Genomic DNA, 12,758 nt, shown 5'->3' with positions numbered 1-12,758 from the left:
TTTTTTTATTTTTTAAAAAACACGCTTAAAATTCTTTGCATGCTTTTTGGCACCATACACATAGATATCTTTTTTATAGAAAGACTTTTTCTGATTAACGGCCCTGTAAAATAATTGAACAGTTTGACTAAAGCAAATAAATAATTACATGTAAATATGCATTTCTCTGTTTCTGCACATAATGAACCTAACATGAAAGTGTTTGTTGAGTGTGTTAATGAAACTGTTATAATTTCAGTAACTTTTCTTCCAGTGAAAATAAAATATTCTGGATGTACTCTATAATTATAACCTAAAATATTTTTTACAGTCTTTGTAGCAGAATTTGTGTTTTTAATGATAGGAAAATATCAGCTGCCATATTTATTTACAGTTTAATGATAATGACACTATTTATGGTTTAACATGATTAGTATTTTGCATATTATTCTAGTTTTAAAAAAATGTGCTATTTTTGCCTATAAAAATTATTGAATTTTAAATCGAGGGATATTTAAGTGTTTTTACAGATTACATATTACATTTCCTTTTGTATGAGCTTCACTCCATCAGTACATATATTTTGATTCCTTTATTTCCTTTCTTAGAGCCTAGTAAACACCATTAAATGATTGCGAGATTAATGTACTTTCACAAAAAGTTATTGATATCTACAAATTTCTTGTGTACATTATTCTCTAATTTTATTTAAAGTGATTCCAATAAATAATTTTTTAAAATAGAATTCCCCAATTGAAATCTTGATTTTTAAATCAAACCACGTTGATTAACAGAAAGCTGGCTTCTGGGCAGCGAATGACACTTACTTCACAACATCATTAGATCTTGCCCTGTCACGTTCAAATGTGAGATTACTGAGTCTGCAAAATTTGGACAAAATCATACCATTCTACACTACCTTCCAGGATTTTTCCTAAGTTTCAATTTTGAGAAAGATAGTTCTTTCTTTGTGGTTATTGAAAAATAAGAAACCAGCAGAAGACTGTACAAGATACAGAGAACACTGGAAACTAGTGTAGAGTTATCAAAGAGGATAAACTTTGCCGAAGCACTTTATTTCAGATTTAATCACATTCCTGAAACTTACAACTAGATCATGAAATTCGGAAGATAAATCATCTTCGTGCCCATTACAGAGGGCAATCCCTGCATCTGAAGTTGAAGGAAGGAAGAACTGCTAATATTATCCATGCCCTTCTTCAGTTGAAAACAACGGAAGCATTTAAATGCCCCATCAATTTTTGCTTTAAAAGTTCACATGAGAAATGAGAATAATTTTGACTTCTTCGGTGCCCCTTAGGCTTAGGGCTCCCGCCTGCCTCGTTAAGTTCTTACTCTGATTTGACGTATTCGTTTAAATTTTAACGTTAATGTAGAATAAAAAGCCAGATGAAAACAAAATCTTTTAATTTTATTGCCTACAAAAATTGGCCTTTTCTACTTTTCTCACTTCTATTTATTACGTTTTTCGCATCAATCTCATGGGACACGAGGCCCAGGCTGGTCGCCGACTTTGCCCACCCCTTGCTACGCCAATGGTTATACAACCTCAAGGCACCTGCACATAGCAGAAATTCAAATATTTCCAAGCGTAGTGAAATATAATGGCCTTTGGCAACACTGACAGTAGTGCTAACTGCAAGAACTACATAGTCTCACGTGACTTCTTAGTACCTGGGTAAAAAGAAAAACCTAGCAGGCACAGAGAGAGAGACCTGTGCACAGCTGTGGAGTGATGAGTGATGCTTGCGCCATGTTGAATGCCTGGGCTTCACGTGCGTGTTGCATATTATTGTAGGCATGCCTCCTTGCAGACAGGTTTCTTCTAGGTCTTGTGCAGGCCTCTGGTTTTGACTGTCATCATGAGATAAAACAAATATGCACTGTTACATCCTATTAGGCATTTTTTTTCTGTGTTATGAGTTTGCAATTGACATTATGCTTATTATATTTAAATTTGACAAGAAATATTTCTGTTTTATGAATTTATATGATGCATCTTTACTGATTGTTCTAATAATTTTATTCAGGTTAGTCATACCATTTGTGGGGTCCTCCCCTAAGGTGCAGTGGTAGCGTCGTCGCCTTGTAATCAAAGGGTCTAGAGTTCGATACCTGGTGGAGGCACATTTCACACTGGTTCGGACCCCACTTTAAACTGTAGGTCCGGTCCCGCTTAGCCTTACTGTGCATAAAGTGGACTTAATTCACCAACTCAATCAATCAAACCATACTGTTTGTTTAGTTGTGCATTTAACAATGCAACTTCAAGTGCAATGTACAGGCATCTAAAGAAATCCCTTTGGTGGTTACGTGGAGAGATGTAGTTCAATCTATCAACTTACAGTTCATTTTTCCAAACAGCTTTTGTCTGTGATCAATTTCACCACCTGTCTCGTAGCTTTGTCAGACCTGGCAAGCTGTGGCAAAATTGTGGGTGAACAAAAACTGCATGGAAAAAGGAAGTTTTAAGATAATTTCTAATTATTTTTCCTTTTCTGATGATAGTGTCAAAATGTGGGATATCAAAGATTTAGCTTCCACAGGTACTCTGTTTAGATTATTTTATACTTTTACTTTAGATAGATCGATCGAGTTTGTGTTTCAAGTTCACTTAATGCACAGTAAGGCTAATTATGACTGGACCTACAGTTTAAAATTGGGATCCGAACCACTATGAGCCTCCACCGGGTATCGAACCTGTGACCCCTCGATTACAAGGCGGTGACAACTTTAGGTAGAGAACATTGTTCTCAGAACTGCCCACAAACCAGTAAATGTGGATTCAGTATTTGAAATGCAAATTAACTGTAGTAGGAGTATCACTTTAATTTAGTGGTAAAACTGACAAATGCTAATGATGTACCATTGTTTCAGCTCTGGCTCTCATCTCTGAAGCTATTGCCAAAGCTGGTTTCACAGGAAAGATTGAAATTGGAATGGATGTTGCTGCTTCTGAATTCTACAAGTAAGTTGTCCACATATGCATGGATTCTTCACTTTTTAAATATTAATTTTAAAAAAAATAATCTGCATACTGAGGGTTGTCACCAATTTTGGAAAAGTTGACAAAATGATCCTATGAGTGAAAAGTCTTGGAAAATAACTTTGAAAATACATCCAAAAACATGGAAAATGCTGAGAAATCAGTGTTTTTCTTATACTTGACCAGAATATGGAATGAAAATAAATTCACGTTTTCTTGATAAGAGACTATATAAATAATATTTTCATAGTTTAATTTTGTTAATTTTTAACCATGATGAATAGAGGCTCATAATTTTGGTATAAAGAAAATTAAAATTTCTGTACCAAAACTGAGTCAATTTCGGGTTCAAAAGTGGCAAAAATTGAAAAATTGGATGAAAAGTGATACATTTTGGTTTTAAAATTGTGAATATAATCCTAAATTTGATTTTAAAACTAAACATTTCATTTCTAATAGCACATTTATCTAGTTATTTAAGTTTATTTCTGTGTAAAGAAATCCATTTTTCCTTCTCCAATATTAACAGTAGATTTAATCAATTCCTAAATTTCGTGTTTGAGTTTATTTCACATTTTGCAGTTCATTTCACATTATTTCGTGACAGTGTTTTTTTTTTACATTTAGTTTTTTTTTTTTTGTCAAAAACGAAATATGCATTCCCCTAATGATGAATAAACTTTCTCCTGAATAACAAATGCAGTTTGAAAGGTTATTATAGCATGCTAAAGAATGGTCTTGAATTTATTTTAAAAAGCAGAAAAACTCCAAATTTTGTGTCAAAATGAGTGGCGAACCCTGATATTGCAGAGGCATGAAAATTTTGCAATTTGCTTTAAGCATATGCCATACCAGAAGACAGAGCAAGACTTAAAGTAGTGAACAAAGCTAGCATTATTTTTTATGGTAACTTCTAATAGTGGGAAATTAAAAATTTATTGTTTAAGTTGTTGTCATATTTGTTAAAATGTGAAATGCAGATATTTGTCAGAAGTAAATTATTCTGTGGTGAATGGAGAAATCTCCAATTTCTCTTAAGAACATGCCTTGTGGATGTTCAATCACACTCATGTAAAGAGTGGTACTTTGTACCAAAATATTGTGACAAAAATTTTTAAAATAACAGGGTGGCGACAGATCTGGAAAACCTGGAAAACCGGGAAAAGTCAGGGAATTTGAGGTGTCAAAAAAAGTCAGGGAAATGTCAGGGAATTTCGTCTTCATTGACTTTTTTTTAAATTTTTTTTTTAAAGCTATCGTTATAGAACTCTGCACGGGAACAGGAAATCTCGTTCGTAAGTTTCGGCCTCAACTTTTAGGCCCCTTTTATGCGCAACACAACGTACGCCAGAAACCAGTGAGGGAGGACTAGAGAGAGAGAGAGAGAGAAATTTCTCTCGCCTGGGCTTCTCGGTGGGAATTTTAAATTCGAACACACTTTGGAGGAAAATTGTTATAACTCGGGCACTATGGGAGCAATCTACTTGGGATAACTTTTGTTTTGCAGCTAAAACATCAGCGCATGTAACTCTGTACAATTCAGAACACCGGACCGAGGAGGGGGCTAGGGGTGGGGGGCTCGTCCCCCGAATTTCAATGGAAAAATAAAAAATCTGGAGTTTGCCCCCTCTTCTCCCGCTATTTTGGGAAGAAGGCACGAACTTTAGTATTCTTTTCAAAGAATTGACATTTCTCAAGAGAATTAAACATGTTTCATGTTCTTGGGTGCCATACAAGTTGAATAATAAGCCAAAATGTGATTTTTTTTACGAAAAATAGGTAATTTGCATTTTTGGAGGAAAATTGTTATAACACGGGCACTATGGAAGCAATCTACTTCGGACAAGTTTTGTTTTGCATCTAAAACATCAGAGCATGCATCCGTGCACAATTCAGAACGCCGAACCGAGGAAGGGGGTTTGGGGGGGCATGACCCCCGAATTTCAATGGAAAAACAAAAATTTGGAGTTTGCCCCCTCTTCTCCCACTATTTTGCGGAGAAGGCGCAAACTTTAGTATTCTTTTCAGAGAATGGACGTTTCCAAAGAGAATGAAACATGTTTCAAGTTCTTGGGTGCCATACAAGTTGAATAATAAGCCAAAATGTGAAACTTTATTTTTTACGAAATATAGGTAATTTGCATATTGCTCAGAAAATTGTTATAACTCGGCCAATATGGGAGCAATCTACTTCGGACAAGTTTTGTTTTGCAGCTAAAACATCAGAGCATGCAACCGTGTACAATTCAGAACGCCGAACCGAGGAATAGGGGTTGGGGGGGGGGGGCGACCCCCGAATTTCAATGAAAAAAATAATCTGGAGTTTTCCCCCTCTTTTCCCGTTATTTTGGGGAGAAGGTGCGAACCTTAGTATTCTCTTAAAAGAATGGACGTTTCCAAAGAGATTGAAACATGTTTCATGTTCCTGGGTGCCATACAAGTTGAATAATGAGCCAAAATGTGAAACTCTGTTCGGAAATGTGGCATGGATAATGGATATGTTGCAGAGAGGTGGGAGGTTGGTCATCAATATGAATTTCCCAGGCTTGCTCCAGACCTGTGTCAGAGTTTCCACCCAAACATAAGAGTATGAAGGTCCAAAAAGCACATTCATTTCGTAATCAGCACCATGATACCATATGGTATCATCGGGTCAGTACACCCCTACTCTGATGATACCATATGGTATCATCGGGGGAGTAAAGGTTAAGCCTCTAAATACAATTGTATTATGTGGAAAATGCATTGAATTATAATTTTGAATTATATTTTTTTCTTGTCCGTATGGGAGTAGTAAGGGGATTTGTCAACAGATGGAGCGAGTAATAATGGAGCTCAGTCGTTAGGGCGTCTAACTACTATGCGAGAGACCCGGGGTCGATCCTGTGCGGGGGAGAACCGGGATGTTTTCCACCTATTCAAACTGCTCCGGCACCCAACCCAGCATCATATGAAGCTGGTACCTTGAGGAAACGTTGAGGGATAAAGGTAGCCAGTAGCGTGGTGCTGATCACATCACCCCCACCTTCAGCCATGATCAAGAAAGTGTGGGGCCCTAACTCCACACCCCTATACACCTTCATGGAAAAGTGCAGGGGAGCACTTTACTTTTGCTTCCTCAAAAATCTGATCCAACATATCAAAGTGTCACGAAAATACGTAGACCAGGTGACCTACAATTTAGAATAATAGTTTTAAAAACAATGGAGTATTAAGATTTGGTATATTTAGCAGATAAATGTTCTAAAAAAACCTCGAATTTGGGGAAACGTAAAACACTAACAAGTCAAAAAAAGATAATGCCAATTTTTGGTGTCATAATATATCGGTATCTGTCACGTGACATTGATTTTAATTTTTTGGGTGCGTCGCCACTTATGGTCATTATGCACCCTTCAGTATATACGGAGAAAATTCCATTATCTAAAATCCTTACCTTAAAATTAAAAATGGGGGTATGGAAAATAACTTTCAAGATATCAAACTCTCACTAAGAGGCGTAAGCCATGTGCCTTACAATTTGAAACAGTAGTTTAAAAACACCATGAAGGTATAATTTCAGATATTTGCCAGAAAATGCGCTAAAATGAAAATGTGAATTTTGGGGAAAAAAACACCGTATAGTAAAAAATAAAAAAATAAGAAAATACACAAATTTGAAAAAAAAAATAACAAAATATCAAGGTCCCTACCAATTAGGCATAAATTAAACAAGAATATCAGTTGTAATTTATTGCATTAGTAACAGTGAGTCCTAACCTAATTTTCGGCATAATCACCACCGTTGTTCTGGCATTTGTCGTAGCATGGCACTAAAATTTGTATGCCCATTGCATATGTGTCTGACAGCAAATACTGGAACTATCTCTATCGCAGTGTAGCTGTCAAATCCTTGCCCTGCCAGAAACCTCTTCAGTTAAACAAGGAGATGAAAGTCTGTACATTCAAGGCCAGGGCTGTACAGGGAGTAGTCCAAGATATCTCACCTGAAGTGATGCAAAGGGCCCTCGTGTACTCAGCTGTATGGGGTTGTGCACATTGGATTGACCGTCCGTGAATTGTCTGCACCATCGTCTGACCATACTATCACTCACGACGTCCAGTCTGCACACCTCACATGATTGCTGGTGGCTTTGTGCCAAATTCTGAGCATGCAATGCATACATACATGCATACATCACAGTCGGTGGGAGACTTTATGAGAGCTGCAATCTTTAACCTAGAACTGTCCTAAAATGGCTGCATTGCAACTGTACCAGATTACAGCTACATGCCACTTCTTCCTGCCTGCATGTGTGTGTGTGTCGCTCTCCGACCACTAGTGCTGCGTAGGCACCATTGGAGCTTTTTTCAGGATGCCCCTCGTATATGAATTTTAAGAAACTTTTATTATTAGAGTGTTCCTGTTTTAATGTGTGGTCAGATAAATTGGATACAATGCAATTCTATACATTTCTTGCGTTAAATTTCTAATACCTACATACCCTTTTCGTCAACATTAATGGCATAACTGCATGTTGTCAGTTTCACAGTACTTCACTTGGATATACTATACTGAAGCAGAAATCCCATTGATAATGTATGGAAATATGACACTTTATTTTGTTCGATTCAATTGTTTCACTTATATGCAAGAGTTTAGTTGTTTGCTTTACAGAGAAGAGAGAAGTAATTGAAAAATTAGTCCGCACTGATGGTTCTTGCAAACAGAGGGTTCCAAACTTCAGTGGAAATATCAACATATAATACCGAGAATGTATAAGGAGACTGATAAATTACACACATTATATTTCTTAATCAATCACTCTTCACTCTTATCTCATTTAGTTGTAACTTTAAAAATAATCAAGTATTTTATTTGAAACTTACTGCGTATGACAAAATTCCATAATCCTTCCCTAGCTTGTGAATTGTAATAATTTTCCAAATTCACTATTTTGCAGTCTGAATTCAAATCATAGAGAATAAAGAAATTAAGTCAATTTCATAGAAGATAATATTGGTACTTTACAAATCCATACCTGGATCTATGTGAGTTTATTATTTCCATTTGCAAAAACATCGATTTAGTTTAGTTTGTAATTATCAGGGAAAAATGTAAATTTTGTCCTGGAAAACCTGGAAAAGTCAGGGAATTTCATTTCTGGTTGTTTGTAGCCACCCTGAATAAGAAATAATTAAAGCATAGCTTATGCTTCTTGCCAACATGAGTGTGAATTATTTTTATTGGCACATATAACTTGCATCTTTATTTGGTGCTAACCTATTGTGGTCCAAGTGTTATTGTTTTTAATATCTTCAATGACACAATTATGTATCTACTACTTCAACAGTAATACATAAGTTTGATGCAATAACAGGGTGTCTACCATACAGTCTGGAAGTCTGGGAAATTTACTGTGTTTCTGGAAAAATCAACATTTTTGTAGTAGTGCACAAATAATGTGTTTCTGAACAAAGAAAAAGAACAAGCAAGAAATTCTAAATTTGTTGTGGACCTATTATACTTCAGTTTGGTGTAGTTACAGTAGAAATTGCATTTGGAACTATTTTCAAGTAGAAATCTACTACAGAAAATAGCTATTGGTATTTGCCACTTTCTTGTTGCAATTTTTGTTCGAATTGTGTTTGGTTGATACTAGGATTAATACAAATTACTAAATTTTACTACATGCATTATTTATGCTATAATTATGATTGTTTATAGTATAAAAATAATTATTTGTTTACCATTAGTCAATGTGTTGCACCTCTTATGTAAAAGCTTACTCTTGATGCCCTATCCAGCATTAACTGGGAATTTAAGTATGGTTTTTCCTAGAATGGAGTGACCTTATTACACACATGTAAATACATGAATTGCCCTAATTACTTGGTCTGGAAATTTCTTATTATGGAACACCTGATAAAGTCAGGGGATTTGTTCTTTACAAAATTGTAGACACCCTGAATATGTGTAACTGCCAGTTTTAATCCTTGTACCTGCTTATTTGCAGTTCCATTTTAAAATTCAACACAATTTCTTCAGTTCCATCACAATTCAACACAATCGGTGGCAGAGGCACTGAAATTAATAGAACCTCTACAAGTATGTTTCGCAGGAAAAGTTAGTAACTCGCTTACGTCTAATTATAAACTGTGTCTTTTATTCCACAAACATGAAAATATGTTTTCAGTAACTTTGAAGACTATGTTAAGCACAATAGTAGTATGTTTTCCTTCTAAAAAAATATTGTTATTGTTTTGCTTTACCTTGTGCAATCTTTGATGTTTTTTTGGGATATTGCTCATTTCACATTTTCATTTTTAAAGTTTTTTTCTACGTTCATTTTTCTCGTGTTTGTATCTCCCAGCACAGACAACGACAGATATAGGAAGAAATCTATTTCTATTAATTTATGTCTCTTCGCTACCAACGATGTTAAGCACGATGATGACGATGGTACAGATGATAAAAGTAGAAGCATTGGTTAATGGATAATGTCAAATGCTCCTTTGAATGCATGCGTGTTCTCATCAGGTCATGCAAAAAATATTTCTTCTAAAATAGGTTACTGACTAAATTTTGAAAAATTAATTTTAAACTTAAATTTTCTAATTTTACCATAACTTTTAGTGTAAAATAAGAATAATATCACTACCGTACCATTACTACTAATAATACACATAAAAATAATGATCAGCTGGACCTAAGAACCTTTTTGTTACTTAATAAATAATGCATTAACATTTTTTTGACATCAGTTTCTGTGATGGAACAGATGTTTTTTTATAAAAATGTCTGTCACATCAAAAACTGTCCAAATAAGCTGGCAAAAGGCACTAAAATGTGGAAAATAGGCACTAAAAATTTTAAAAAAGGCATATAATTCACTTTCAATACTGTGATTAATAAATAGACTCAAATTCAAATTGTCTCATTTAAAATTTCCATAGCATTAATGGGTATCATTAGAGGCACATATTTTTGGTAAATAAAAAGGCAAAATTTCGGTACAAAAACTGGGTCAATTTCGGGTTCAAAAGCGGTAAATAAAATAAAATATCGGTGTTATAGCGGTGAAAAAAAATGGATGAAAAGTGGTATATAAAAAGACATATTGGTTTTAAAATTGTGAAAATAATCCTAAATTTGATTTAAAAACTACACTTATTCCACAGAATTAACATTTCACTTCTAATAGCACATTTATGTAGTTATCAGAGTATTAAGTTTATTTCTGTGTAAAGGAGTCCATTTTTGCTTCTCCAATATTAACAACAGAATTAATCAATTTTCCGAGAATTGCATAACACTCAGGATAATTCAGACCTCGGAAGGTGTCGCGTCTGTGAATAAACCCTGAATTTCGTGTTTAAGAGTTAATTTCGCATTTTGCAGTTAATTTCGCATTATTTCGTGATAAAATATGGTCACAAAATGCACCTCACACCATTCAAAAACATGAAAAATTAACACTACAATGTGTTTTTTCAAATTTCGTTTTTTCGTCAAAAACGAAATATGCATGCCCCTAGGTATCATTTATCCAGTGGGGTTTAACAGAGTTTATATTTTGAAATTATGAGTTTGAGCTTGTTTCTTAAAAATACCATTTTATGCACAGAAATTAATAAATTTATTTTATTCATAATGCAATATTGATGTTCCAAACATAACAAAATGTTATAAAATATCCCTCCATTTTACATTTTTCCGCATATACAGCTTAGTCCTCTGAAAAACTTAAAATCGAGGTTCCACTATTTTCTGTTTTCCTGAAAAACAATGAAACCTCTGTCTTCTGGGAGAAACTTGGTATTTTAAAGCCCATCTGGAAAGGGTTAAATCACACCTCATATAGGGAATAATTTTAATTTCTTTTGTTGTAATTTTTTTTTCAGGGATGGTCTTTATGACTTAGATTTCAAAAACCCAGCATCCAACAAAGCTGATTGGATATCAGGAGATGCTCTTACAAAGCTCTACATGGAAATGATCAAGGAGTATCCCATTGTTTCCATTGAGGATCCGTTTGACCAAGATCATTGGGATGCATGGAGCACTATCACTGGCAGCACTTCTATTCAAGTAAGTGAAACTAGGTAATTTTTAAGACATTTACAAAGTCTTTTAGTTTTACTTACTTTGAATAACTTGTCTCTGTCTATAGGCTATACACCTTCATGATGTGGCGCAAAGCACAGGGGGAGCACTTTATTTTTTTCTTTACTGTCTATTAGGGATGGCCAAACGGATCCGGATCCGAAAAATCCGGATCCGTTCGGATCCGGATCCAAAAGTTACGGATCTGGATCTGGATCCGAAAATTCCGGATCTGGATCTGGATCCGAAAGTTTCGGATCTGGATCTGGATCCGAGAGTTCTGGATCCGAAAGTTTCGGATCTGGATCCGGATCCGAAAGTTCCGGATCCGGATCCGAGAGTTTCATATCTCAATCCCATTATAATATTACCACACCTTAAAAGGTATTATGATCTTCGATTACAAATAAATTTTTCATTAGTTAGTCCTACAAGATTTTCTTTCAAGTGTTGTTCCTAAAATACTTTGCTACGCATCGGCTAACACACTCGTGCACAAAAATAATCTTACTTGTTTAACATAAAATGTCAGAGGTGATTTTGTAAACACCATTGAAACAAATATGTATTCATTCCAATGTATTGGAAATGAAAACACACATAAATGTGAGACATTCCATTCCAGGATGAAACCTTTAACACATATAACAAGATAGAAATGTTATACAAAAATTATACAATTGTTCTACAGTTACAGTTTTACAAATTAAAATAGAACATTATAATATATGCAGTGTTATATAATTACAAAGTGTAAGACTAACAAGCGAGGTTATCTAAGTGTCCCCCTCCAATTTCCATGAAACTTGGCAGGCGTATAGTGGGGCGGATTTCGGATCCGCCAGGATCCTGATCTGGCCATCCCTACTGTCTATAGGCTAGTCATGATGGAAAGGATGAATTATAAATAGACTGTTGATGCCCACGAAAGGAAATAATCCTGGAATGTTTGATGATGATGATGATCATGACTTTACCACTGTTTCACAAGCCTTAACATATTTTCTCAACTTTTGTACAAAGCTCATGGTCTACACCTGTAAAGGATTTTCTATAGGCTTTTTTAATTGTCTATGTATTACTGAATTTTAAGCAAGTTGAGAAATGGTAAGATCCTGTGTTGTTAATGCTAGGTACTAATGAAAAACAATGCCAATAGTTAGAGGCACATATTTTTGGTAAACAAAAAAGCAAAATTTCGGTACGAAAACAGAGCCTATTTCGGGTTCAAAAGCAGTAAATAATATAACATTTCGGTGTTATAACGGTGAATAATCACATCAAAAGTGCTATATAAAATGACAATTTGGTCTTAAAATTGTGAATATAATCCTAAATTTAATTTAAAAACTGCACTTATTACACAAAGTAAACTTATCCCTTCTAATAGCACATTTATGTAGTTACCAGAGTATTAAGTTTATTCCTGTGTAAAGGGGTCCATTTTTGCTTCTCGAATATTTACAGCTGAATTAATCAATTTTCAGTGAATTGCATAACTCTCGGGATACTTCAGACTTCAGAAAGTGTCGGGTCTGTACATAAACGGTAAATTTCGTGGTATATTTTGCATTTTATTTCACATTATTTCGTGACTAAACAGGGTAGGAAAATGCACCTCGCACCTTTCAGAATCATGAAAAATGAACATTATAGCATGTTATTTCATATTTCATGTTTTCGTGA

At 34.8% G+C, this 12,758-nt stretch overlaps 1 protein-coding gene across 1 annotated transcript in view; it reads left to right on the top strand.

The window, feature by feature from the left end:
- Eno (alpha-enolase) overlaps nt 1–12,758 on the top strand; it is a 63,805-nt gene that overhangs the window by 28,144 nt on the left and 22,903 nt on the right. The window contains exons 6-7 of the mRNA XM_083120391.1: nt 2,878–2,968; nt 10,871–11,057. Of these exons, the coding sequence (XP_082976517.1) occupies nt 2,878–2,968; nt 10,871–11,057 (278 nt within the window). The remainder of the gene's footprint in view (nt 1–2,877; nt 2,969–10,870; nt 11,058–12,758) is intronic.

This window comes from Lepisma saccharinum, chromosome 4, assembly GCF_977018435.1.
Source record: "Lepisma saccharinum chromosome 4, izLepSacc3.1, whole genome shotgun sequence".
In the NCBI taxonomy this organism is placed as follows: domain Eukaryota; kingdom Metazoa; phylum Arthropoda; class Insecta; order Zygentoma; family Lepismatidae; genus Lepisma; species Lepisma saccharinum.
This window is presented reverse-complemented; position numbering and strand designations above follow the sequence as displayed.